The sequence below is a fragment of the Pleurodeles waltl genome, chromosome 9, assembly GCF_031143425.1.
Source record: "Pleurodeles waltl isolate 20211129_DDA chromosome 9, aPleWal1.hap1.20221129, whole genome shotgun sequence".
Taxonomy (NCBI): Eukaryota; Metazoa; Chordata; class Amphibia; order Caudata; family Salamandridae; genus Pleurodeles; species Pleurodeles waltl.
In genome coordinates this window covers 735,470,344-735,494,696 of record NC_090448.1, presented here as the reverse complement: position 1 = coordinate 735,494,696, position 24,353 = coordinate 735,470,344, and the positions used below count along the sequence as shown (strand labels likewise).

At 48.4% G+C, this 24,353-nt stretch overlaps 1 protein-coding gene across 1 annotated transcript in view; it reads left to right on the top strand.

Moving 5' to 3' along the window:
* Positions 1-24,353, top strand: part of SART1 (spliceosome associated factor 1, recruiter of U4/U6.U5 tri-snRNP) — a 748,174-nt gene that overhangs the window by 507,481 nt on the left and 216,340 nt on the right. Inside the window, exons 17-18 of the mRNA XM_069207847.1 lie at positions 19,857-19,992; positions 20,377-20,466. Of these exons, the coding sequence (XP_069063948.1) occupies positions 19,857-19,992; positions 20,377-20,466 (226 nt within the window). The remainder of the gene's footprint in view (positions 1-19,856; positions 19,993-20,376; positions 20,467-24,353) is intronic.

The following is a 24,353-nucleotide window of genomic DNA, read 5'->3' as shown; positions in this document are numbered from 1 at the left end:
CCTCAGAGGGCACCTTAGAGGTGCCCCCTGAAACTGTATCCAACTATCTGTGTAGGCTGACTGGTTCCAGCAGCCTGCCACACTAGAGACATGTTGCTGGCCCCATGGGGAGAGTGCCTTTGTCACTCTGAGGCCAGTAACAAAGCCTGCACTGGGTGGAGATGCTAACATCTCCCCCAGGCAGGAGCTGTCACACCTGGCGGTGAGCCTCAAAGGCTCACCCCTTTGTGCCAGCACCGCAGGACACTCCAGCTAGTGGAGTTGCCCGCCCCCTCCGGCCACGGCCCCCACTTTTGGCGGCAAGGCCGGAGAAAATAATTAGAAAAACAAGGAGGAGTCACTGACCAGTCAGGACAGCCCCTAAGGTGTCCTGAGCTGAAGTGACTCTAACTTTTAGAAATCCTCCATCTTGCAGATGGAGGATTCCCCCAATAGGATTAGGGATGTGCCCCCCTCCCCTTGGGAGGAGGCACAAAGAGGGTGTACCCACCCTCAGGGCTAGTAGCCATTGGCTACTAATCCCCCAGACCTAAACACGCCCTTAAATTTAGTATTTAAGGGCTCCCCTGAACCTAAGAATTTAGATTCCTGAAACTACAAGAAGAAGAGGACTGCTGAGCTGAAAAACCCCTGCAGAGGAAGAACAGAAGACACCAACTGCTTTGGCCCCAGACTCACCGGCCTGTCTCCTGCCTTCCAAAGAAACCTGCTCCAGCGACGCTTTCCAAGGGACCAGCGACCTCTGAATCCTCTGAGGACTGCCCTGCTTCGAGAAAGACAAGAAACTCCCGAGGACAGCGGCCCTGCTCCAAAAGAACTGCAACTTTGTTTCAAGTAGCAGATTTAAAGACCCCTGCAACTCCCCGCAAGAAGCGTGAGACTTGCAACACTGCACCCGGCGACCCCGACTCGACTGGTGGAGAACTAACACCTCAGGGAGGACCCTCCGGTGACTCCGAGACTGTGAGTAACCAAAGTTGTCCCCCCTGAGCCCCCACAGCGACGCCTGCAGAGGGAATCCCGAGGCTCCCCCCTGACCGCGACTGCCTGAACTCCATTTCCCGACGGCTGGAAAAGACCCTGCACCCGCAGCCCCCAGCACCTAAAGGAACGGAACTCCTGTGCAGGAGTGACCCCCAGGAGGCCCTCTCCCTTGCCCAGGTGGTGGCTACCCCGAGGAGCCCCCCCCTTGCCTGCCTGCAACACTGAAGAGATCCCTTGATCTCTCATTGAAAACCATTGTAAACCTGACGCGTGTTTGCACACTGCACCCGGCTGCCCCGCGCTGCTGAGGGTGTACTTTTTGTGCTGACTTGTGTCCCCCCCGGTGCCCTACAAAACCCCCCTGGTCTGCCCTCCGAAGACGCGGGTACTTACCTGCTGGCAGACTGGAACTGGGGCACCCCCTTCTCTCCATTATAGCCTATGTGTTTTGGGCACCTCTTTGACCTTTGCACCTGACCGGCCCTGAGCTGCTGGTGTGATAACTTTGGGGTTGCTCTGAACCCCCAACGGTGGGCTACCTTGGACCAAAAACTGAAACCTGTAAGTGACGTACTTACCTGTTAAAACTAACATTACTTTACCTCCCCCAGGAACTGTGAAAATTGCACTGTGTCCACTTTTAAAACAGCTTATTGTGTTTTATGTAAAAAGTATGCATGCTAATGTAATGATTCAAAGTTCCTAAAGTACTTACCTGCAATACCTTTCAAATGAGATATTACATGTAGAATTTGAACCTGTGGTTCTTAAAATAAACTAAGAAAATATATTTTTCTATAACAAAACCTATTGGCTGGATTTGTCTCTGAGTGTGTGTTCCTCATTTATTGCCTGTGTGTATGTACAACAAATGCTTAACACTACTCCTTGGATAAGCCTACTGCTCGACCACACTACCACAAAATAGAGCATTAGTATTATCTCTTTTTGCCACTATCTTACCTCTAAGGGGAACCCTTGGACTCTGTGCATACTATTCCTTACTTTGAAATAGTGCATACAGAGCCAACTTCCTACATTGGTGGATCAGCGGTGGGGTACAAGACTTTGCATTGGCTGGACTACTCAGCCAATACCTGATCACACAACAAATTCCAAAAATTGTCATTAGAAATAGATTTTTGCAATTTGAACTATTTTTCTAAATTCTTTAAAGTCCTGCTAGGGCCTTGTGTTAGTCCCTGTTAGCATTTCTTTTAGAGTTTAAAAGTTTGGTAAAAGTTTGAATTCGATTCTAGAACTAGTTTTAGTTTCTTAAAAAGTATTCGAACTTTTAGAAGCATAATGTCTAATACAGATGTGAATGTGGTGGAACTCGACACCACACCTTACCTCCATCTACAGATGAGAGAGCTAAGGTCACTCTGTAAACTAAAGAAAATAGCAATGGGCTCCAGACCTTCCAAACTACAGCTCCAGGAGCTGTTGGCAGAGTTTGAAAGAGCCAACCCCTCTGAGGATGGCAACACAGAGGATGATGATAGTGACTTGGAGGGTGATTCCCCCCCACCAGTCCTATCTAGGGAGAACAGGGCCTCTCAAGCCCTGACTCCACAAATAATAGTCAGAGATGCTGGTTCCCTCACAGGAGGGACCAACCTCTCTGAAATCACTGAGGATAACTCCAGTGAAGAGGACATCCAGTTAGCCAGGATGGCCAAACAATTGGCTTTGGAAAGACAGATCCTAGCCATAGAAAGGGAAAGACAAGAGATGGGCCTAGGACCCATCAATGGTGGCAGCAACATAAATAGGGTCAGAGATTCTCCTGACATGTTGAAAATCCCTAAAGGGCTTGTAACTAAATATGAAGAGGGTGATGACATCACCAAATGGTTCACAGCTTTTGAGAGGGCTTGTGTAACCAAAAAAGTGAACAAATCTCACTGGGGTGCTCTCCTTTGGGAAATGTTCACAGGAAAGTGTAGGGATAGACTCCTCACACTCTCTGGAAAAGATGCAGAATCCTATGACCTCATGAAGGGTACCCTGATTGAGGGCTTTGGATTCTCCACTGAGGAGTATAGGATTAGATTCAGGGGGGCTCAAAAATCCTCGAGCCAGACCTGGGTTGACTTTGTAGACTACTCAGTAAAAACACTAGATGGTTGGATTCAAGGCAGTGGTGTAAGTAATTATGATGGGCTGTACAATTTATTTGTGAAAGAACACCTATTAAGTAATTGTTTCAATGATAAACTGCATCAGCATCTGGTAGACCTAGGACCAATTTCTCCCCAAGAATTGGGAAAGAAGGCGGACCATTGGGTCAAGACTAGGGTGTCAAAAACTTCCACAGGGGGTGACCAAAAGAAAGGGGTCACAAAACCTCCCCAGGGGAAAGGTGGTGAGACAACCAAAAACAAAAATAGTAAAGAGTCTTCTACAGGCCCCCAAAAACCTGCACAGGAGGGTGGGCCCAGAGCCTCTTCACAAAACAATTCTGGGTACAAGGGTAAAAACTTTGATCCCAAAAAGGCCTGGTGTCGTAGCTGTAGTCAGTCTGGACACCAAACTGGAGACAAGGCCTGTCCCAAGAAAGATACCACTTCTAACTCCACTCCAGCTAAAACTGGAATGGCCAGTCTCCAAGTGGGATCAACAGTGTGCCCAGAGCAAATCAGGTGTCACACTGAAGCTACATTAGTCTCCGAGGGTGGGGTGGATTTAGCCGCACTGGCTGCCTGGCCCCCTAACATGCAAAAATACAGGCAACAGCTCTTAATTAATGGGACAAGTGTAGAGGGCCTGAGGGATACAGGTGCCAGTGTCACTATGGTGACAGAGAAACTGGTTTCCCCTGGCCAATACCTGACTGGACAAACCTATCCAGTCACCAATGCTGACAATCAAACTAAAGTACATCCCATGGCAATGGTAACTTTAGAGTGGGGAGGGGTCAATGGCCTGAAACAGGTGGTGGTCTCCTCAAATATCCCAGTAGACTGTTTGCTTGGAAATAACCTGGAGTCCTCCGCATGGGCTGAGGTAGAACTGAAAACCCATGCAGCCATGCTGGGTATCCCTGAACTGGTGTGTGTCAAGACAAGGGCACAGTGCAAGGCACAGGGTGAAAAAGTAGAGCTGGAGTCTGGAAGAAAGGCCCAGCCTACCAAGAGAAAAGGAAAGTCAGCTGGGAAACCAGCTGCAACACAACAAGAAAAAGAGAACCTCTCTTCTCAGGAAGAAGTTCTGCCCTCTGAGGGAACTGAGCCTATGGAGCTGGAACCTTATCAGGTTGAGCTCTTGGGTCCAGGGGGACCCTCAAGGGAAGAGTTGTGAAAGGGACAAGAAACCTGTCCCTCTCTTGAAGGCCTTAGGCAGCAAGCTGCTGAAGAGTCCAAAGGCAAGAAAAATGGAACACATAGGGTCTATTGGGAAGATGGACTCCTGTACACTGAGGCAATAGATCCCAAACCTGGTGCCACTAGGAGAGTGGTAGTGCCTCAGAGTTTCAGAGAGTTTATTCTGACCTTAGCCCATGATATTCCCCTTGCTGGGCATTTGGGACAAACCAAGACGTGGGAGAGGTTAGTCAACCACTTCTACTGGCCCAATATGTCCCAGAAGGTTAAGGAGTTTTGCCTCTCCTGCCCCACCTGTCAAGCCAGTGGTAAGACCGGTGGGCATCCAAAGGCCCCCCTCATTCCACTTCCAGTGGTGGGGGTCCCCTTTGAAAGAGTAGGTGTGGACATAGTTGGTCCACTAGAACCTCCCACAGCCTCAGGAAATATGTACATCCTAGTAGTAGTGGATCATGCTACTAGGTATCCTGAAGCTATTCCCCTTAGGTCGACTACTGCCCCTGCAGTAGCCAAGGCCCTCATTGGTATCTTTACCAGAGTGGGCTTCCCTAAGGAGGTGGTGTCTGACAGAGGTACCAACTTCATGTCAGCATACCTAAAACACATGTGGAATGAGTGTGGAGTGACTTATAAATTCACTACACCATATCATCCACAAACTAATGGCCTTGTTGAGAGATTCAATAAGACATTAAAGGGCATGATCATGGGGCTCCCAGAAAAACTCAAAAGGAGATGGGATGTCCTCCTGCCATGTCTGCTTTTCGCTTACAGAGAGGTGCCTCAGAAGGGAGTAGGGTTCTCACCCTTTGAACTTCTGTTTGGCCACCCTGTAAGGGGACCACTATCTCTTGTGAAAGAAGGCTGGGAGAGACCTCTTCATGAGCCTAAACAAGACATAGTGGACTATGTACTTGGCCTTCGCTCAAGGATGGCAGAGTACATGGAAAAGGCAAGTAAAAACCTTGAGGCCAGCCAACAGCTCAAGAAGTTTTGGTATGACCAAAAGGCTGCAATGGTGGAATTCCAACCAGGGCAGAAAGTTTGGGTTTTGGAGCCTGTGGCTCCCAGGGCACTTCAGGACAGATGGAGTGGCCCTTACCCAATCCTGGAAAAGAAGAGTCAGGTCACCTACCTGGTGGACCTAAGCACAAGCAGGAGCCCCAAGAGGGTGATCCATGTAAACCGCCTAAAACTCTTCCATGATAGGGCTGATGTGAATCTGTTGATGGTAACAGATGAGGAGCAGGAAGCGGAGAGTGAGCCTCTCCCTGATCTCCTCTCTTCAGACCCTAAAGATGGCTCAGTGGATGGAGTAATCTATTCAGACACCCTCTCTGGCCAACAGCAAGCTGACTGTAGGAAGGTCCTACAACAGTTTGCTGAGCTCTTTTCCCTAAACCCTGGTCAGACACACCTGTGTACCCATGATGTGGACACAGGAGACAGCATACCTGTCAAAAACAAAATCTTCAGACAGTCTGATCAAGTTAAGGAAAGCATCAAGGTGGAAGTCCACTAGATGCTGGAATTGGGAGTAATTGAGCCCTCTGACAGCCCCTGGGCTAGCCCAGTGGTCTTAGTCCCCAAACCTCACACCAAAGAAGGAAAGAGAGAGATGAGGTTTTGTGTGGACTACAGAGGTCTTAATTCTGTCACCAAGACAGATGCCCATCCCATTCCTAGAGCTGACGAGCTGATTGACAAATTAGGTGCTGCCAAATTCTTAAGTACCTTTGACTTAACAGCAGGGTACTGGCAAATCAAAATGGCACCTGGAGCAAAAGAGAAAACAGCATTCTCCACACCTGATGGGCATTATCAGTTTACTGTTATGCCCTTTGGTTTAAAGAATGCCCCTGCCACCTTCCAAAGGTTGGTGAATCAAGTCCTTGCTGGGTTGGAGTCCTTTAGTGCAGCTTATCTTGATGATATTGCTGTCTTTAGCTCCAACTGGCAGGATCACCTGGTCCACCTGAAGAAGGTTTTGAAGGCTCTGCAATCAGCAGGCCTCTCTATCAAGGCATCCAAATGCCAGATAGGGCAGGGAACTGTGGTTTACTTGGGACACTTTGTAGGTGGAGGCCAAGTTCAGTCACTCCAACCCAAGATCCAGACTATTCTGGACTGGGTAGCTCCAAAAACCCAGACTCAAGTCAGGGCATTCCTTGGCTTGACTGGGTTCTATAGGAGGTTTGTGAAGGGATATGGATCCATTGTGACAGCCCTCACAGAACTCACCTCCAAGAAAATGCCCAAGAAAGTAAACTGGACTGTAGAATGCCAACAGGCCTTTGACACCCTGAAACAAGCTATGTGCACAGCACCAGTTCTAAAAGCTCCAGATTACTCCAAGCAATTCATTGTGCAAACAGATGCCTCTGAACATGGGATAGGGGCAGTTTTGTCCCAAACAAATGATGATGGCCTTGACCAGCCTGTTGCTTTCATTAGCAGGAGGTTACTCCCCAGGGAGCAGCGTTGGAGTGCCATTGAGAGGGAGGCCTTTGCTGTGGTTTGGTCCCTGAAGAAGCTGAGACCATACCTCTTTTGTACTCACTTTGTAGTTCAAACTGACCACAGACCTCTCAGATGGCTGATGCAAATGAAAGGTGAAAATCCAAAACTGTTGAGGTGGTCCATCTACCTACAGGGAATGGACTTTATAGTGGAACACAGACCTGGGACTGCCCATGCCAATGCAGATGGCCTTTCCAGGTTCTTCCACTTAGAAAATGAAGACTCTCTTGGGAAAGGTTAGTCTCATCCTCTTTCGTTTGGGGGGGGGGGGTTGTGTAAGGAAATGCCTCCTTGGCATGGTTACCCCCTGACTTTTTGCCTTTGCTGATGCTATGTTTTGAATTGAAAGTGTGCTGAGGCCTGCTAACTAGGCCCCAGCACCAGTGTTCTTTCCCTAACCTGTACTTTTGTATCCACAATTGGCACACCCTGGCATCCAGGTAAGTCCCTTGTAACTGGTACCTCTGGTACCAAGGGCCCTGATGCCAGGGAAGGTCTCTAAGGGCTGCAGCATGTCTTATGCCACCCTGGAGACCCCTCACTCAGCACAGACACACTGCTTACCAGCTTGTGTGTGCTAGTGAGAACAAAATGAGTAAGTCGACATGGCACTCCCCTCAGGGTGCCATGCCAGCCTCACTGCCTATGCAGTATAGGTAAGACACCCCTCTAGCAGGCCTTACAGCCCTAAGGCAGAGTGCACTATACCATAGGTGAGGGCACCAGTGCATGAGCACTGTGCCCCTGCAGTGTCTAAGCCAAACCTTAGACATTGTAAGTGCAGGGTAGCCGTAAGAGTATATGGTCTGGGAGTCTGTCAAACACGAACTCCACAGCACCATAATGGCTACACTGAAAACTGGGAAGTTTGGTATCAAACTTCTCAGCACAATAAATGCACACTGATGCCAGTGTACATTTTATTGTAAAACACACCCCAGAGGGCACCTTAGAGGTGCCCCCTGAAACTGTATCCAACTATCTGTGTAGGCTGACTGGTTCCAGCAGCCTGCCACACTAGAGACATGTTGCTGGCCCCATGGGGAGTGTGCCTTTGTCACTCTGAGGCCAGTAACAAAGCCTGCACTGGGTGGAGATGCTAACACCTCCCCCAGGCAGGAGCTGTCACACCTGGCGGTGAGCCTCAAAGGCTCACCCCTTTGTGCCAGCACCGCAGGACACTCCAGCTAGTGGAGTTGCCCGCCCCCTCCGGCCACGGCCCCCACTTTTGGCGGCAAGGCCGGAGAAATAATGAGAAAAACAAGGAGGAGTCACTGACCAGTCAGGACAGCCCCTAAGGTGTCCTGAGCTGAAGTGACTCTAACTTTTAGAAATCCTCCATCTTGCAGATGGAGGATTCCCCCAATAGGATTAGGGATGTGCCCCCCTCCCCTTGGGAGGAGGCGCAAAGAGGGTGTACCCACCCTCAGGGCTAGTAGCCATTGGCTACTAACCCCCCATACCTAAACATGCCCTTGAATTTAGTATTTAAGGGCTCCCCTGAACCTAAGAATTTAGATTCCTGAAACTACAAGAAGAAGAGGACTGCTGAGCTGAAAAACCCCTGCAGAGGAAGAACAGAAGACACCAACTGCTTTGGCCCCAGACTCACCAGCCTGTCTCCTGCCTTCCAAAGAAACCTGCTCCAGCGACGCTTTCCAAGGGACCAGCGACCTCTGAATCCTCTGAGGACTGCCCTGCTTCGAGAAAGACAAGAAACTCCCGAGGACAGCGGCCCTGCTCCAAAAGAACTGCAACTTTGTTTCAAGTAGCAGATTTAACGACCCCTGCAACTCCCCGCAAGAAGCGTGAGACTTGCAACACTGCACCCGGCGACCCCGACTCGACTGGTGGAGAACTAACACCTCAGGGAGGACCCTCCGGCGACTCCGAGACTGTGAGTAACCAAAGTTGTCCCCCCTCAGCCCCCACAGCGACGCCTGCAGAGGGAATCCCGAGGCTCCCCCCTGACCAAGACTGCCTGAACTCCATTTCCCGACGGCTGGAAAAGACCCTGCACCCGCAGCCCCCAGCACCTAAAGGAACGGAACTCCTGTGCAGGAGTGACCCCCAGGAGGCCCTCTCCCTTGCCCAGGTGGTGGCTACCCCGAGGAGCCCCCCCTTGCCTGCCTGCAACGCTGAAGAGATCCCTTGATCTCTCATTGAAAACCATTGTAAACCCGACGCGTGTTTGCACACTGCACCCGGCCGCCCCCGCGCTGCTGAGGGTGTACTTTTTGTGCTGACTTGTGTGTCCCCCGGTGCCCTACAAAACCCCTCTGGTCTGCCCTCCGAAGACGCGGGTACTTACCTGCTGGCAGACTGGAACCGGGGCACCCCCTTCTCTCTATTATAGCCTATGTGTTTTGGGCACCTCTTTGACCTTTGCACCTGACCGGCCCTGAGCTGCTGGTGTGATAACTTTGGGGTTGCTCTGAACCCCCAACGGTGGGCTACCTTGGACCAAAAACTGAAACCTGTAAGTGACGTACTTACCTGTTAAAACTAACATTACTTTACCTCCCCCAGGAACTGTGAAAATTGCACTGTGTCCACTTTTAAAACAGCTTATTGTGTTTTATGTAAAAAGTATACATGCTAATGTAATGATTCAAAGTTCCTAAAGTACTTACCTGCAATACCTTTCAAATGAGATATTACATGTAGAATTTGAACCTGTGGTTCTTAAAATAAACTAAGAAAAGATATTTTTCTATAACAAAACCTATTGGCTGGATTTGTCTCTGAGTGTGTGTTCCTCATTTATTGCCTGTGTGTATGTACAACAAATGCTTAACACTACTCCTTTGATAAGCCTACTGCTCGACCACACTACCACAAAATAGAGCATTAGTATTATCTCTTTTTGCCACTATCTTACCTCTAAGGGGAACCCTTGGACTCTGTGCATACTATTCCTTACTTTGAAATAGTGCATACAGAGCCAACTTCCTACACCCAGTGTACATCTGTTCGTGGCATTAGTCGCTGCAGATTCACATGCGCCCACCCGCCTCCCCGGGAGCCTGTAGCCGTTTAGAAGTTGATCTTGAACATTTGTAAATTTGTAAATATATTATTTTAAACTTCATTATGTACATACGTATTCACTCCATTGCATGGGCACTATTACTAGCATACACAACTCCTACCTCACCCTCTGCGGGGAAAACAATCTAAGATGGAGTTGACGCCCATGCGCAATGGAGTCGAAATGGGAGGAGTCCCTCGGTCTCGTGACTCGAAAGGACTTCTTCGAAGAAAAACAACTTGTAACACTCCGAGCCCAACACCAGATGGCGGGATGTGCACAGCATGTGAATCTGCAGCGACTAATGCCACAAACAGATGTACACTGGGTAAGTGACATTTTCCATACCACAGGTGAGGGCATAGCTGCATGAGCACTAAGCCCCTACAGTGTCTAAGTCAATTCTTAGACATTGTAAGTGCAGGGTAGCCATAAGAGTATATGGTCTGGGATTCTGTCATTCACGAACTCCACAGCACCATAATGGCTACACTGAATACTGGGAAGTTTGGTATCAAACTTCTCAGCACAATAAACCCACACTGATGCAAGTGTGGGATTTGAAATATGCACACAGAGCGCATCTTAGAGATACCCCCTGTACGTTAGCCCAACTGCTAGTGCAAGGCCGAACTGTCTGTGCCAGCCTACCCCTTCCAGACGAGTTTCTGACCACATGGGGTGAGTGCCTTTTTGCACTCTGTGGTCAGAAATAAAACCTGGCCTGGGTGGAGGTGCTTCACACCTCCCCCTCAGGAACTGCAACACCTGGCGGTGAGCCTCAAAGGGTCAAGCCTGGTGTCACAGTGCCCCAGGGCACTCCAGCCAGTGGAGATGCCCACCCCCAGATGAGCCCCCACTTTTTAGCAGCAAGTCCAGCAGGATAATGAGAAAAACAAGGAGGATTCACCCCTTCAGCCAGGATCACCCCTAATGTGTCCAGAGGTGAAGTGACCCCCTCCTTGAGAAATCCTCCATCTTGCATTGGAGGATTAGGACCAATAGAGATAGGGATGGGCCCCCCTCCCCAGAGGGAGTGGGCACAAGGAGGGAGTAGCCACCCCCAGAGACCATAGCCATTGGCTACTGCCTCTTGACCCTAACACACCCCTAAATTTAGTATTTAGGGGTGACCCTGAACCCAGTTCTTTAGATTTCCTGACGACCTCAAGAAAGGAGGACTGGTGAGCTGAAAACCCAGCAGAGAAGGAGACAACAACTGACTCTGCCCCAGCCCTACCGACCCGTCTCCTTCTTCGAAAAGCTGCAAGAAAAGAAGCAACGCGTTCTACAGGACCAATGACCCCTGAAAAGCCTCCAGGGGACTGCCTGCATCACCGAGGACCAAGAAACTCCAGTGGACAGCAGACCTGTCCAAAAAGAAGACAAAGAAACCATCTTTAAAGGGACTCTCCCCTCACTCTAGAATCGTGAGTCCAACTACTCTGCACCTGATGCCCCTGGCCTGTGTCCAGAGAAACCAACTATCCAGAGAGGATCCATAGGCAATTCTGATGACGTGACCTCTCTGCACCCCCACAATGACACCTGCAGTGGGAATCCCGAGGACCCCCCTGACCGTGACTGCCCGGGACAAAGATATCCAACACCTGTAGAAGCACTGCACCCGCAGCCTCCAAGCCCAAGAGAAAACGACCAGCAGGTGGCCCTCCCCCTTCCCCAGTCGGTGGCTGGCCCGAGAGGGCCTGCAGCGCCTAAATGGTCCCCGGGTCCCTCCATACAGTTTTATTGAGAACCCGATGCCCTGTTTGCCCACTACACCCAGTCGCCCCCGTGCTGCTGAGGGTGTGGTTTTTGTGGCTACTTGGGGCCCTTCCAGCACTCCCTGGTCTGCCCTCCAACAACGCGGGTGCTTACTTTCATGCAGACCTGTCTCCATAGGGGCCTACGTTATTTTGGCTTCTGTTTGACCTCTGCACCTAACCGGCCCTGTGTTGCTGGTGCTGTGTGTTTGGGGTTATCTTGAACCCCCAACGGTGGGCTACCTAGCCCAGGAGATTAAACCCATAAGTTTGTTACTTACCTCAAAAACTGTACTTTACTTACCTCCCCCAGGAACTGTTGAAAATTGCAGTGTCCACTTTTAAAATAGCTTTTTGCCATTTTAACCCCTTGGCTGGCAGGCCTTTTCCCCCCTCAAATGGCAGGCCTTTTTTTGGCTATTTGGGGCAGTTCGCGCTTAGGCCCTCATAATGTCTTGTCCACATAAACTACCAACGCCAAATTTGCGTTATTTTTTTTTCCCAACATCCTAGGGATTCTAGACGTACCCAGAGTTTGTGGGTTACCCTGAAGGACACCAAGAAATTAGCCAAAATACAGCGAACATTTCGTTTAAAAAAAAAAAAAAAAAAACGAAAAAAGGGCTGCAGAGGAAGGCTTGTGTTTATTTCCCTGAAAATGGCATCAACAAAGCGTTTGTGGTGCTAAAATCACCATCTTGCCAGCTTTCAGGAACAGACAGACTTGAATCAGAAAACATTTTTCAACACAATTTTGGCATTTTACTGGGACATATCTAATTTTTACTATATTTTGTGCTTTTAGCCTCCTTACAGTTAATTACAGAAATGGGTTTTAAACCAATGCTGGATCCCAGAAAGCAAAGCATTTCTGAAATTTAGACAAAATTCTGAATTCAGCAAGGGGTAATTTGTGTGGCTTCTACAAGGTTTTCCTACAGAAAATAACAGCTGAAATAAAACAAATATTGAAATTGAGGTGAATAAATCGGCCATTTTCCTCCACGTTTTACTCTGTAACTTTTTCCTGCGATTTCAGATTTTTGAAAGCAATATACCGTTACGTCTGCTCGACGCTTCTGGTTGCGGGGGTGTATAGTGCTTGTAGGTTCATCAAGAAACCTAGGACCCCGGAGCCAATAAATGAGCTGCACCTTGTAGTGGGTTGTCATTGTATACCGGGTATAGCAATCCATTTGCTGAAATATAAAGATTGAAAAATAGGTATCAAGGAAACCTTTGTATTTCCAAAATGGGCACAAGATAAGGTGTTGAGAAGCAGTGGTTATTTACACTTCTCTGAATTCCGGGGTGCCCATAGTAGCATGTGAATTACAGTGCATTTCTCCAATAGACATCTTTTTTACACACTGTCTTACATTTGGAAGGAAAAAATGTAGAGAAAGACAAGGGGCAGTGTAGGAAGTTGGCTCTGTATGTGCTATTTCAAAGTAAGAAATAGCATGCACAGAGTCCAAGGGTTCCCCTTAGAGGTAAGATAGTGGCAAAAAGAGATTATTCTAATGCTCTATTTTGTGGTAGTGTGGTCGAGCAGTAGGCTTATCAGAGGGTAGTGTTAAGCATTTGTTGTACACACAATGGCAATAAATGAGGAACACACACACTCAAAGACAATTCCAGGCCAATAGGTTTTTATATAGAAAAATATATTTTCTTAGTTTATTTTAAGAACCACAGGTTCAAGATTTACAAACAATACTTTAAATGAAAGGTATTTCACTCAGGTATCTTAGGAACTTTGAATCATCACAATAGCATGTACAGTTTTGGCAAAAATGGCAATAAGCTATTTTAAAATTGTACACAGTGCAAAATTCAACAGTTCCTGGGGGAGGTAAGTATTGGTTAGTTTTGCAGGTAAGTAAAGCACCTACAGGGTTCAAAGTTGGGTCCAAGGTAGCCCACGTTGGGGGTTCAGGGCAACCCCGAAGTTACCACACCAGCAGCTCAGGGCCGGTCAGGTGCAGAGGTCAAAGTGGTGCCCAAAACACATAGGCTTCAATGGGAATAGGGGTACCCCGGTTCCAGTCTGCCAGCCGGTAAGTACCCGCGACTTCAGAGGGCAGACCAGGGGGGTTTTGTAGGGCACCGAGGGGGACACAAGCAGGCACAGAAAGTACTCCCTCAGCGGCACAGGGACGGCCGGGTGCAGAGTGCAAACAGGTGTCGGGTTTTCAATAGGTTCCAATGGGGAGACCCGTGGGTCTCTTCAGCGATGCAGGCACAGGGGGCTCCTCGGGGTAGCCACCACCTAGGCTAGGAAGAGGGTCGCCTGGGGGTCGCTCCTGCACTGGAGTCTGGTTCCTTCAGGTCCTGGGGGCTGCGGGTGCAGTGGGTTTACCAGGCGTCTGGTTCTTTAAAGCAGGCAGTCGCGGTTAGGGGGAGCCTCTGGATTCCCTCTGCAGGCGTCGTTGTGGGGTCTCAGGGGGGTCAACTCTGGATACTCACGGGCTCGCAGTTGCCGGGGAGTCCTCCCTGTAGTGTTGGCTTTAGGCAGGTCAAACTGGGGGCGTCGACTACAGAGTGGAAAGTCTCACGCTTCCGGCGGGGAACGTGTGGTCTTTTAAAAGTTGTTTTTGTTGCAAGTTTCAGTCTTTGTGGAACAGGGCCGCTGTCATCGGGAGTTCTTGGTCCTTTTAGATGCAGGGTAGTCCTCTGAGGCTTCAGAGGTCGCTGGTCCCTGGGGGGCGCGTTGCTGTTTCAGTTTTTCTTGAAGTGGGGAGACAGGGCGGTAGGGCTGGGGCCAAAGCAGTTGGTGTCTCTGTCTTCTCTGCAATGCTTCAGGTCAGCAGTCCTTCTTCGTCTTCAGGTTGTAGGAATCTAGTTTCCTAGTTTCTGGGGAGCCCCTAAATACTGAATTTAGGGGTGTGTTTAGGTCTGGGAGGGCAGTAGCCAATGGCTACTGTCCTTGAGGGTGGCTACACCCTCTTTGTGCCTCCTCCCTGAGGGAAGGGGGCACATCCCTATTCCTATTGGGGGAATCCTCCAAAAGCAAGATGGAGGATTTCTAAAGGCAGGGGTCACCTCATCTCAGGACACCTTAGGGGCTGTCCTGACTGGTGGGTGACTCCTCCTTGTTTTTCTCATTATCTCCTCTGGACTTGCCGCCAAAAGTGGGGGCTGTGTCCAGGGGGCGGGCATCTCCACTAGCTGTAGTGCCCTGGGGCATTGTAACACGAAGCCTGAGCCTTTGAGGCTCACTGCTAGGTGTTACAGCACCTCCACCCAGAGCAGGCTTTTGTTTCTGTCCTCAGAGAGCACAAAAGCCCTCACCACATGGGGTCAGAAACTCGTCTCTCAGCAGAAGGCTGGCACAGACCAGTCAGTCCTGCACTGATCAATTGGGTAAAATACATTGGGCATCTCTAAGATTCCCTCTGTGTGTATTTTTTTATAAATCCAACACTGGCATCAGTGTGGGTTTATTATTCTGAGAAATTTGATACCAAACTTCCCAGTATTCAGTGTAGCCATTATGGAGCTGTGGAGTTCGTTTTTGACAAACTCCCAGACCATATACTTAATATGGCCACAACTGTACTTACAATGTCTAAGAATAGACTTAGACACTCTAGAGGCATATTGCTCATGCAGCTATGCCCTCACCTGTGGAATAGTGCACCCTGCCTTAGGGCTGTAAGGCCTGCTAGAGGGGTGACTTACGTATGCCACAGGCAGTATTTTGTGTGCATGGCATCCTGAGGGGGATGCCATGTCGACTTTGCCTTTTTCTCCCCTCCAACACACACAATCTGCAATGGCAGTGTGCATGTGTTAGGTGAGGGGTCCCTTAGGGTGGCACAACATATGCTGCAGCCCTTAGGGACCTTCCCTGGTCACAGGGCCCTTGGTACCACTGGTACCTTTTACAAGGGACTTATCTGTGTGCCAATTGTGGAAACAATGGTACATTTTAGGTGAAAGAACACTGGTGCTGGGGCCTGGTTAGCAGGGTCCCAGCACACTTCAGTCAAGTCAGTATCAGGCAAAAAGTGGGGGGTAACTACAACAGGGAGCCATTTCCTTACAGGCAGTAACACTTGTTTTGCTGTTCTGTGTTCCCCCAAGTCTTCCTATTAAAAATGGTATCTCACTTGCATGGGTAGGCCTTATGCCCACGACAGGAAACGCAATATGGACACATCACATTTTTACATTGAAAACTGACGTGTTTTTTGGAAAGTGACTAGCTGTGGATTTTTATCTCTACCTCAATCGAAACCTAGGAAAACCAACCAAACGTGTGCATATTTTAAAACTAGACACCTTGGGGAATCCAGGATGGGGTGACTTGTGGGTCTGTCACCGGGTTCTGTTACCCAGAATCCTTTGCATTCCTCTACATTTGGCCCAAAAAACACTTTTTCCTCACATTTCGGTGACAGTTTTGGAATCTGAGAGGAGCCTCAAATGTCCTTCCACCCAGCGTTCCACGAAGTCTCCTGATAAAAATGGTACCTCACTTGTGTGGATAGGCTTGTGCTTGTGAAAGGAAATGCCCCAAAACACTATCTGGACACAAAATTATCAAATACAAAACTACCTGTTTTTGCAGGGGGGAGGCACCTCAGTTTTTGGTCCTGGGCTTAGCAGCCATATACGGAAACATACCAAACCCAAACATTTCAGAAAACTAGGCACCCGAGGGAGTCCAAGGAGGTGTGACTTGCGTGAATCCCCCAGTGTTTTCTTACCCAGAATCCTCAGCAAAACTCAAATTTAGCAAACAAAAAAAAACAATGTTCTCACATTTCTGTGTAGGCTCACCGCACAGGGACAAATTTCCTACCTCCCAACGTTCCCCTCAGTCTCCTGATAAAAATGATACCTCACTTGTGTAGGTCAGCCAAGTGCCTGTGACAGGGAAGAGCCAAAAACATGTTGAAATTGAGGAGGGAATCAAAGCGGATCTAAAAGGGCAGTTTGAAAAAAATATTTTTAGGGTGACAAGTGGGGCAGAATTTTAGTCGGTATAGATGCGACAATGCTGGGTGGTAGGAATTTTGTGGATTCCTGCAGGTTACGGAAGGTTCATCACAAAAATGTGGTAATGATGTGTGATTTCCAGCAAAACTGGAGGTTTACAGGGCATTGTGGGTAAGAAAATGGTGCAGGGTGCATGTGAAGCACAGCACCCTGGACTCACCCAGATGTTTAGTTTTCAGATGTGTCTAGATCTTGTGGATTTTTCTACATGACAGTGTCCCAAAGTCCAAAAAGTGCAGCCCTCGCCTTTCCAAGTAGGACGATTTTGAGAGTTAGCCAAGCTCTCATGGCCCAAATGTAAAACCAATATCAAATGTCCTCTTGCTTGTCGTGTGATAACATGTTTTAGTGTGCAGGGAAGAGCTGAAAGACTGTACATTTTTTTTTTTTTTTTTTGGTTTTGTGAACAAAAAATGTATATCTTCCCTGTTGAAATGTCTTAAATAAATTTTGCTCCCAGGGGAGCGACCCTTGCCTAAGGGGTCACTCCCCTTTTTCATGAAATTGTCGTAAAAAGAAAATCACTAGTGTCTAGTGGTTTCTGCCCCCCTTGGGGGACGATTGGCCTGATAAAAATAGTCCGACCTGCCCCCAAAGGGGGTGGGGGGCAAAAAAGACCTAATAAGTGAATGACCCCCAAGGGAGCGACCGTTTATATGTAAATAACAAAAAAAAAAAAATCCCTGGCGATCGGGCTGCAAAAATGCTCAGAATGACATTGAAAGAAAAGAAAAGCCTTTCCTTTCTTTTCTTTCAATGTTCCTGCCTGCCCCTCCCCCCCCTTCTCCTGAGCGGAAGAGAAATGCTTAGCATTTCTCTTCCGCATCTGCAATGGGAGGTGACCTCTGATGAGGTCAGCACTCGATCGCGTGCTGATGTCATCAGACGTCACTGGGGGGAGATCGGGGGTGGAAGGGGAAGCTATTCCCCTTCCATCCCTGATGGAGGGTGTGGGTGGGAGGCCCACGGGGGGAGCACTAGTGCTCCCCCGTGGGCCCCGGTGCAAGATGAGCTGGTCTCGTCCCCAGCACTTGGGAACCGTGGCAGAGGGCGAGACCAGCTCGTCCCAGGCACCGTAGGGGTTAAAGAAAACTGTGTACATTGTTGATTCCATTCAAAGTTCTAAGTATTACTGTTTAAAGTACCTTTCATTTAATGTACTTACCTGCTAAACGATTCTTGTGGTTCTAGAAATAAATTAACAAAAGAATATTTTTCTGTATAAAAACCTATTGGCCTGGAGTTAAGTCATTGAGTGTGTGTTTTCACGTATTGCCTGTGTGTGTACAACAAATGCTTAACACTACCCTCTGATAAGCCTAACTGCTCGACTACACTACCACAAATAGAGTGTTAGTAATATCTATTATTGCCTCTGTCATGCCTCTTGGGGAACCCCTGAACTCTGTGCACACTATATCTCATTTTGATATAGTATATACAGAGCCAGCTTCCTACAGTACCTCTTTGCATCAAGATGTGCTACACTTTGTCCAAGAAGCAACCCCCTGAGGGCTTGCGCACTCATTCCACCAGAGCGACTGCTGCTTTCACTGCGTTAGCACGCGGAGTTCCTGTCCTGGATATCTGCCAGGCAGCTAAGTGGGCATCCTTGCACACGTTTGCTAAACATTACTCCCTGGACAGTCAGGTCTGTCAGGACGGCTACTTTGGTTGTTCGGTCCTGCAGGACTTTCTAGCATGATCTTGGTTCGCAGCCCACCTCTGAGGATGGCATTTCTTGGGTATTTATTCTAAGGTAAGGAATCTGCAACTAGAAGTCTCTATCCGATGTACAAGTTACTTACCTTCAGTAACGATATATCTGGTAGAGACATATTCTAGTTGCAGATGATTCTTTACCGACCCACCAATCCACCTAGCATGCAAACTGATTTCGACAGACAGGGCATCCCCATTCAGGGCCTCAGCTCTGGCGCACCAATCTCAGTGTTCTTCACGGCTCTGCGCTTTGGCGTGGAAAGTCATGAAAAGAAATTGACGTCACTGCACTGAGGTGGTGTCTATGTACTACTCCTGATGTCATCACGGCGACTACGACGCCTGCAGAGTCGACTGGCGCTACCCACCGATGCGCAAGGTTATTGCTCAAAGAAAAATCTCCAGATCCAGTCTGCGCCTGGGGGAAAATTCTAAGTTAAGTAATCTGCAACTAGAATGTCTCTACCAGATACATCGTTACCGAAGGTAAGGAACTTGTGTTTCCTTTGTGGTGTGTTTATTGTGTCACTTGTGTTGTGCAAACACTTTACACATGACCGCTGGGATAAGCCTGACTGCTCATGCCAAGCTACCAAGGGGGGTGAGCAGGTGTTATATTGGGTTTGTAACTCCCTCACCCTGTCTAGAGTGGTGGGTTCTGACTGGCTTAGGTGCATACCCTAGCGAACCAGAAACCCCATTTCTAACAGATTTGTTAGTCTAGGCAAGAACCAGGCTCCAAAAGGGCTGCGTGCAAATTCAGGTAGGGCAAAGGCTGTTATTACAGCTTCGGGTAGAGGTTTACTTGTGCTGAAACATGAGTCTCTAGACACACGTTCTCTAAACTTTGTTTAGATGGACAAGTCAGGAGACAAGGGCATATTGCATGGTTTGTTCTGCAAGATTTCCTAGTGTGAGTTGTTCCCCAGGCCCACCAACTTAGAGGTACTGCTGTGGTATCTATTCAAAAGGTGAGAAGTCTCTATCAAAAGAACAAGTTACTTACCTTTGGTAACTCCTTTTTTGGTAGAGATTATCCAACCAACAGATTCCTCACCTGCCCTCCTTCAGTGGAAGGGACTTCGTGTTGGAGTTATGTGGATAAACATTACAGCTATGAATTTCTGCACATAAAAAATGTTTACTCGATGTGTATATTGAAAATGAGTTTCTTAAGGCTCCATGTGTGTTGGGGTGAGTGGAGGATAGAAAGAAAATCACCACATGAAGTGGTGATGTATATGTAGGAAAGCCGACGTCACAACCACGTATGATGGCATCACACGCAGAACAATGATGTCGCTCAACACCACCTGTCAGCGCTGAAGGACATTGCTATACAAAAGTGTCCAGATCCACTCTGACGCCTGGGGGTATTCAGAAGGTGAGGAATCTGCAGTCAGAGCCCCTACCAGAAAAGGCGTTACCGAAAGTAATTAACTTGTTCTTACTGCAGTACTTCTCAAACGTCTCTCTCTGCAATACATACTGTTGTATTTTCAGGGCCATCGATGACAAATATAGCAGGAGAGAGGAGTACAGAGGATTCACCCAAGAGTTCAAAGAGAAGGAGGGCTACCGACCTGATGTAAAAATAGAGTATGTGGACGAGACTGGACGAAAATTGTGTCCAAAAGAGGTATGTATAGTGCCCTAACAATGCTGTACATGGCTTTTGCCATTTTCCAACTACTTAGAAGTCTCTCTTCAATGTTTATGAACAGAACAGCATGTTTATTGTATGAGAACTTTTGCAGTAGTCCTTAACAAGTACTTAATATATTGGAACTGTCGTATTATAGACAATGGCCAGGTAGGGTAGTGGGCAGGAGATCCCTGTTTGTAAAGTAGACCGAACAGCAGCATTTACAAGCAAATATATGGGCATCTGGGAATATCCTTTCTGTGAACAACTGAAAATATTGCGGTAGGATATGGAGTGCTTTATTCAGTACACATGTATTGCAACAGACAGCTGCAAAACTCCATATTAATGGCAAATCCTGTCTAACCTCTGTTTCAGGCTTTCAGGCAACTTTCACACAGGTTTCATGGTAAAGGCTCAGGAAAAATGAAAACAGAAAGACGCATGAAGAAGCTTGAGGAGGAGGCGGTGAGTGTGCAAGGAGGAGACCAGCTTATGCTCTGCATGGTTTATGGTCTTTTACAAATGAAAAGATTGCAGACGTCATGCTTTGAATTTATGGCATTGTTTTCAAGTGTACTAGATAAAGATGAAAGGGCTGTGCATAATACTGTGTGAGTTAACAAATGGCGTCAAGGTTGTGATATGTTTGGGGATTTTATTGATCTGTTTGTGCCAGTTTCAATATGGTAGGGCAGAGACAGATTTTGTAAAAGTAATAAACTAGTGGTTGTTTTTCGTAATGATGCAGCCTTTTTAAAGGGACAAGTGTTGCAGTCCATTTTCTGTGTAAAATAAAAAAAAGTTTGTCAAATTGGAGTGGTCTGCCAAAGATTCATAGAGGGCTGGTAGGGACTGGAGCAATAAAGGTCCAGCGCATACACTCCCACATATATAATGACTAACAAAACAATGTGCTGTTCCTAAGCAGAATTAGGATTGGCACCAATTGTGTAACCTAACCTATATCAGACCAAATAGGATATAGAAAATATCAGAGCGAAAGCCCTCACCCACCCTTAGGGGTGGCATGCTTAATCATTGGTCTAGCTCCTCATTAGGCCAGCACTGCTGTGCCCATCTGGCAACTGAAAAGGGCTCTTCGGCCTCCTTGGGCTATTTCTGAATACAAGAGTAAGTATATTCCTGTTCGGTGTTTGGCTAGGCAAAAAACAGGGAAATTGCTTTACTTATGTTCTGTTTTTGGAGGCCAACCATATCGCCTGCTCAGGCTGCCTATTCCTAAAGGTAGGAGTTCCTCGCTGACAGCTCGTATTTGAGCTCCAGTAGTCGTCTGAGCTGCCCGGTCACATGACTTGCCAGAGGCTCAGTCGCATGATCACGATTGGCACTGAGCGAGCGTATATCTGGCTGTAGAGCCAGATTTTTGCACCATATTGGAGATAGCGGAGCGTTAGTGTTTTAAGTGAGTAATTGTCGCTCAGGGTTCATTTTTCTTTCTTATCTAGAAATAGACTGTCCTATATTCCTCACAAGAGGGCTCAAGTGTTTTATTCTATCTGATCCCAGTTTATGCCATACTTAGCGATATAACCAGTGAGTATTATTGTAGAATTGTAAGCATAGTGAAGCACATCTCTCCTCAGAAATTCGTTTGAATATCATATGAATTTCAGTGCAGATATCTTTTGAGGTGATAAACCTATTTATGAAAGATATATATGTATATGTTCGGTGGCATGTGTAGCTGCAGATACACATGCTGTGCATATCCCACCATCTAGTGTTGGGCTCGGAGTGTTACAAGTTGTTTTTCTTCGAAGAAGTCTTTTCGAGTCACGAGATCGAGGGACTCCTCCCATTTCGGCTCCATTGCGCATGGGTGTCGACTCCATCTTAGATTGTTTTCTTTCCGCCATCGGGTTCGGACGTGTTCCTCTTCGCTCCGTGTTTCGGTTTGGAAAGTTAGTTAAATCTCAGAAAAATTCGACGGTATTGTATGCGTTCGGTATCCGGTTAGTTAACGCAGATCGACACCTGTAAGGAAATGCCTCCTTGGCATGGTTACCCCCTGACTTTTTGCCTTTGCTGATGCTATGTTTTGAATTGAAAGTGTGCTGAGGCCTGCTAACCAGGCCCCAGCACCAGTGTTCTTTCCCTAACCTGTACTTTTGATTCCACAATTGGCACCCCTGGCATCCAGATAAGTCCCTTGTAACTGGTACCTCTGGTACCAAGGGCCCTGATGCCAGGGAAGGTCTCTAAGGGATGCAGCATGTATTATGCCACCCTGGAGACCCCTCACTCAGCACAGACACACTGCTTACCAGCTTGTGTGTGCTAGTGAGAACAAAATGAGTAAGTCGACATGGCACTCCCCTCAGGGTGCCATGCCAGCCTCTCACTGCCTATGCAGTATAGGTAAGACACCCCTCTAGCAGGCCTTACAGCCCTAAGGCAGGGTGCACTATACCATAGGTGAGGGTACCAGTGCATGAGCACTGTGCCCCTACAGTGTCTAAGCAAAACCTTAGACATTGTAAGTGCAGGGTAGCCATAAGAGTATATGGTCTGGGAGTCTATTTTACACGAACTCCACAGCACCATAATGGCTACACTGAAAACTGGGAAGTTTGGTATCAAACTTCTCAGCACAATAAATGCACACTGATGCCAGTGTACATTTTATTGTAAAATACACCACAGAGGGCACCTTAGAGGTGCCCCCTGAAACTTAACCGACTATCTGTGTAGGCTGACTGGTTCCAGCAGCCTGCCACACGAGAGACATGTTGCTGGCCCCATGGGGAGAGTGCCTTTGTCACTCTGAGGCCAGTAACAAAGCCTGCACTGGGTGGAGATGCTAACACCTCCCCCAGGCAGGAGCTGTCACACCTGGCGGTGAGCCTCAAAGGCTCACCCCTTAGTCACAGCACCGCAGGACACTCCAGCTAGTGGAGTTGCCCGCCCCCTCCGGCCCCGGCTCCCACTTTTGGCGGCAAGGCCGGAGAAAATAATGAGAATAACAAGGAGGAGTCACTGGCCAGTCAGGACAGCCCCTAAGGTGTCCTGAGCTGAGGTGACTCTAACTTTTAGAAATCCTCCATCTTGCAGATGGAGGATTCCCCCAATAGGATTAGGGATGTGACCCCCTCCCCTTGGGAGGAGGCACAAAGAGGGTGTACTCTCCCTCAGGGCTAGTAGCCATTGGCTACTAACCCCCCAGACCTAAACACGCCCTTAAATTTAGTATTTAAGGGCTCTCCCTGAACCTAGAAATTAGATTCCTGCAACTACAAGAAGGACTGCCGAGCTGAAAGACCCCTGCAGAGGAAGACCAGAAGACACCAACTGCCTTGGCCCCAGACTTACCGGCCTGTCTCCTGCCTTCCAAAGAACCCTGCTCCAGCGACGCTTTCCAATGGACCAGCGACCTCTGAATCCTCTGAGGACTGCCCTGCTTCGAAAAAGACAAGAAACTCCTGAGGACAGCGGCACTGCTCCAAAAGAACTGCAACTTTGTTACAAGGAACAGATTTAAAGGCCCCTGCAATTCCCCGCAAGAAGCGTGAGACTTGCAACACTGCACCCGGCGACCCCGACTCGACTGGTGGAGAACAACCAACTCAGGGAGGACCCTCCGGCGACTCTACGACTGTGAGTAACCAAAGTTGTCCCCCCTGAGCTCCCACAGCGACGCCTGCAGAGGGAATCCCCAGGCTCCCCCTGACCGCGACTGTCTGAACTCCATTTCCCGACGGCTGGAAAAGACCCTGCACCCGCAGCCCCCAGCCCCTAAAGAAACGGAACTTCTGGGCAGGAGTGACCCCCAGGAGGCCCTCTCCCTTGCCCAGGTGGTGGCTACCCCGAGGAGCCCCCCCCCCTTGCCTGCCTGCATCGCTGAAGAGACCCCTTGGTCTCCCATTGAAACCTGAAGGAAACCCGACGCGTGTTTGCACACTGCACCCGGCCGCCCCCGCGCTGCTGAGGGTGTACTTTCTGTGCTACTTTGTGTCCCCCCCGGTGCCCTACAAAACCCCCCTGGTCTGCCCTCCGAAGACGCGGGTACTTACCTGCTGGCAGACTGGAACCGGGGCACCCCCTTCTCTCCATTATAGCCTATGCGTTTTGGGCACCTCTTTGACCTTTGCACCTGACCGGCCCTGAGCTGCTGGTGTGATAACTTTGGGGTTGCCCTGAACCCCCAACGGTGGGCTACCTTGGACCAAGAACTGAACCCTGTAAGTGCCTTACTTACCTGTTGAAACTAACAATAACTTACCTCCCCCAGGAACTGTGAAAATTGCACTGTGTCCACTTTTAAAACAGCTTATTGTGTTTTATGTAAAAAGTATACATGCTAAAGTAATGATTCAAAGTTCATAGAGTACTTA